General features: G+C 40.9%; 1 protein-coding gene across 1 annotated transcript in view; it reads right to left on the bottom strand.

The window, feature by feature from the left end:
* The window catches only part of LOC106821165 (eukaryotic translation initiation factor 3 subunit G-like), a gene marked incomplete at its 5' end in the record, with an annotated part of 15,623 nt that overhangs the window by 1,961 nt on the left and 11,816 nt on the right, over positions 1-1,846 (bottom strand). Inside the window, 2 exon segments of the mRNA XM_014825858.1 lie at positions 463-713; positions 1,008-1,155. Coding sequence (XP_014681344.1) covers positions 463-713; positions 1,008-1,155 — 399 coding nt within the window.

Raw genomic sequence — 1,846 nt, 5'->3', positions numbered from 1 at the left:
AAATTAAGGGGGAAATATTCCCCCTCCATTGACACATCTTGACCTTTGACCCTTGACCCCCAAATTGGTCATCCCGAGTCCTTTTCACGGTCCCCCCCCCCAACGTCCCGAATATCGTGACCGTACGTCGAGCGGTTAAGATTTGTGCCCAACTGTTAACGCACGGACGAAGGGACGGACGCACGCTCATGCGATTCTACAAGCTGCATCCGACTTCGTCAGATGAGCTAAAAACTTGCAAGTAAAAACCGTGTATAACGTTTGTGCTTAATATGACTATTAGTACTACTAATATAATGAGAAATGTCATTAAATAAACCAACAAGACCAAGAAATGCTAACCATATAACATTATCCGACAATCAACCAAGTAATAAAACTTATCTTGCCATATAATAAATGAAAAATTAATTGAGTTACCGACAACTTGATGCATAACATGGTGTTACAAGATCATTTTACCTTAGACATCTGGGTCTGCTTGTCTTTGGCAAGGTAGATTCTAGAGATAGTGCCAAAGTTTCTGAAGAGTTCCTGTACGTCCGACTCCCTCGTGTCTTCCGACAGATTAGTGACACGAATCGTTGCCTGCTCGTCACGACGACTGTCCTTCATCGATTCACCCTTGCCGCGCTCCGCCCCCGCACGCATGCTAGGCGGCACGTATTTGCCTGTGCGCACAGGCGGAACTTCTTGCTTGGCTGCTTCTTGACCTGCGAATGTATGTAGCGTTACCGGGACATCAGGGAGTCCGACAGTAAATCAGGGAGTATTTGACTCCAGACTCGCTTTAATTTCACACCCTGGTTACTGTTAGATGCTATGTCATATAACGCAAGCAGTTTACTGCCCCACTTTACCTAATTCACTGAAACACATGCATAATCAAATTTTCTGGTTAACGAGTAAAAGCAGCATGCGGTCTCTTTTATAACTCCACTGATAACTAACTCGTGACCTGTGTCTCCCAGGAGACTGAAGGATCTAAGAAGGAGAAGATAACTAACCTGGTTTTTTATCATTTTCTAGCTCAATCGGAACAATGCTGTCCTTATAGGGGCACTTTGTTGTCCAATGGTCTCCTTTACATGTACGGCATGTTACTCTTACATTCTTCAACTCCTTTGACTTCGTATCAACAGTCGGATCCTCTTCCTAGAGATACATATAGGGTCTATATAAAAAAGGATTTCAAACTGTCTAGTCTCACACGCAGATCATCATCACCAGAAGCAATCCATGTAATCCTTCCACCCATAACAAATACTAGTAATTTAAAAAAAGTGTTTAACTTCTTTTCAATACTGAACTATGAAAATATAGTCTAATATCCACCACTATTTATGACGAAAGTCACAATTACTATAGTACAGAATAAGCAATAGTATGGTGGCCCAGTGTTATAATAGTTTATCACAAATCTTCGACGTGGCCCACTTTTGTAATACATAAACATAACCATATACTGCTGAATATGGTGGCCCAATGTTATAATAGTTTATCACAAGTCTTCGACGTGTATATGGTCTATGGTATACGGTCTATGGACGTGTGTATGGTATATGGTTAAGTTTTATGTATTACACCTGTATTATAACAGTGGGCCACGTCGAGAATTGTGATAAACAATTATAACACTGGGCCACCATATTCAGCGGTATATGGTTATGTTTATGTATTATAACAGTGGGCCAAGTCGAGAATTGTGATAAACTATTATAACACTGGGCCACCATATCCAGCGGTAAATGGTTATGTTTATGTATGTATTATAACAGTGGGCCACGTCGAAGACAAGTTTGTGATAAACTATTATAACACTGGGCCACCATACAATAGCACTAAA

Source organism: Priapulus caudatus, unplaced genomic scaffold (genome assembly GCF_000485595.1).
Source record: "Priapulus caudatus unplaced genomic scaffold, Priapulus_caudatus-5.0.1 Scaffold61, whole genome shotgun sequence".
NCBI lineage: Eukaryota > Metazoa > Priapulida > Priapulimorpha > Priapulimorphida > Priapulidae > Priapulus > Priapulus caudatus.
This window is presented reverse-complemented; position numbering and strand designations above follow the sequence as displayed.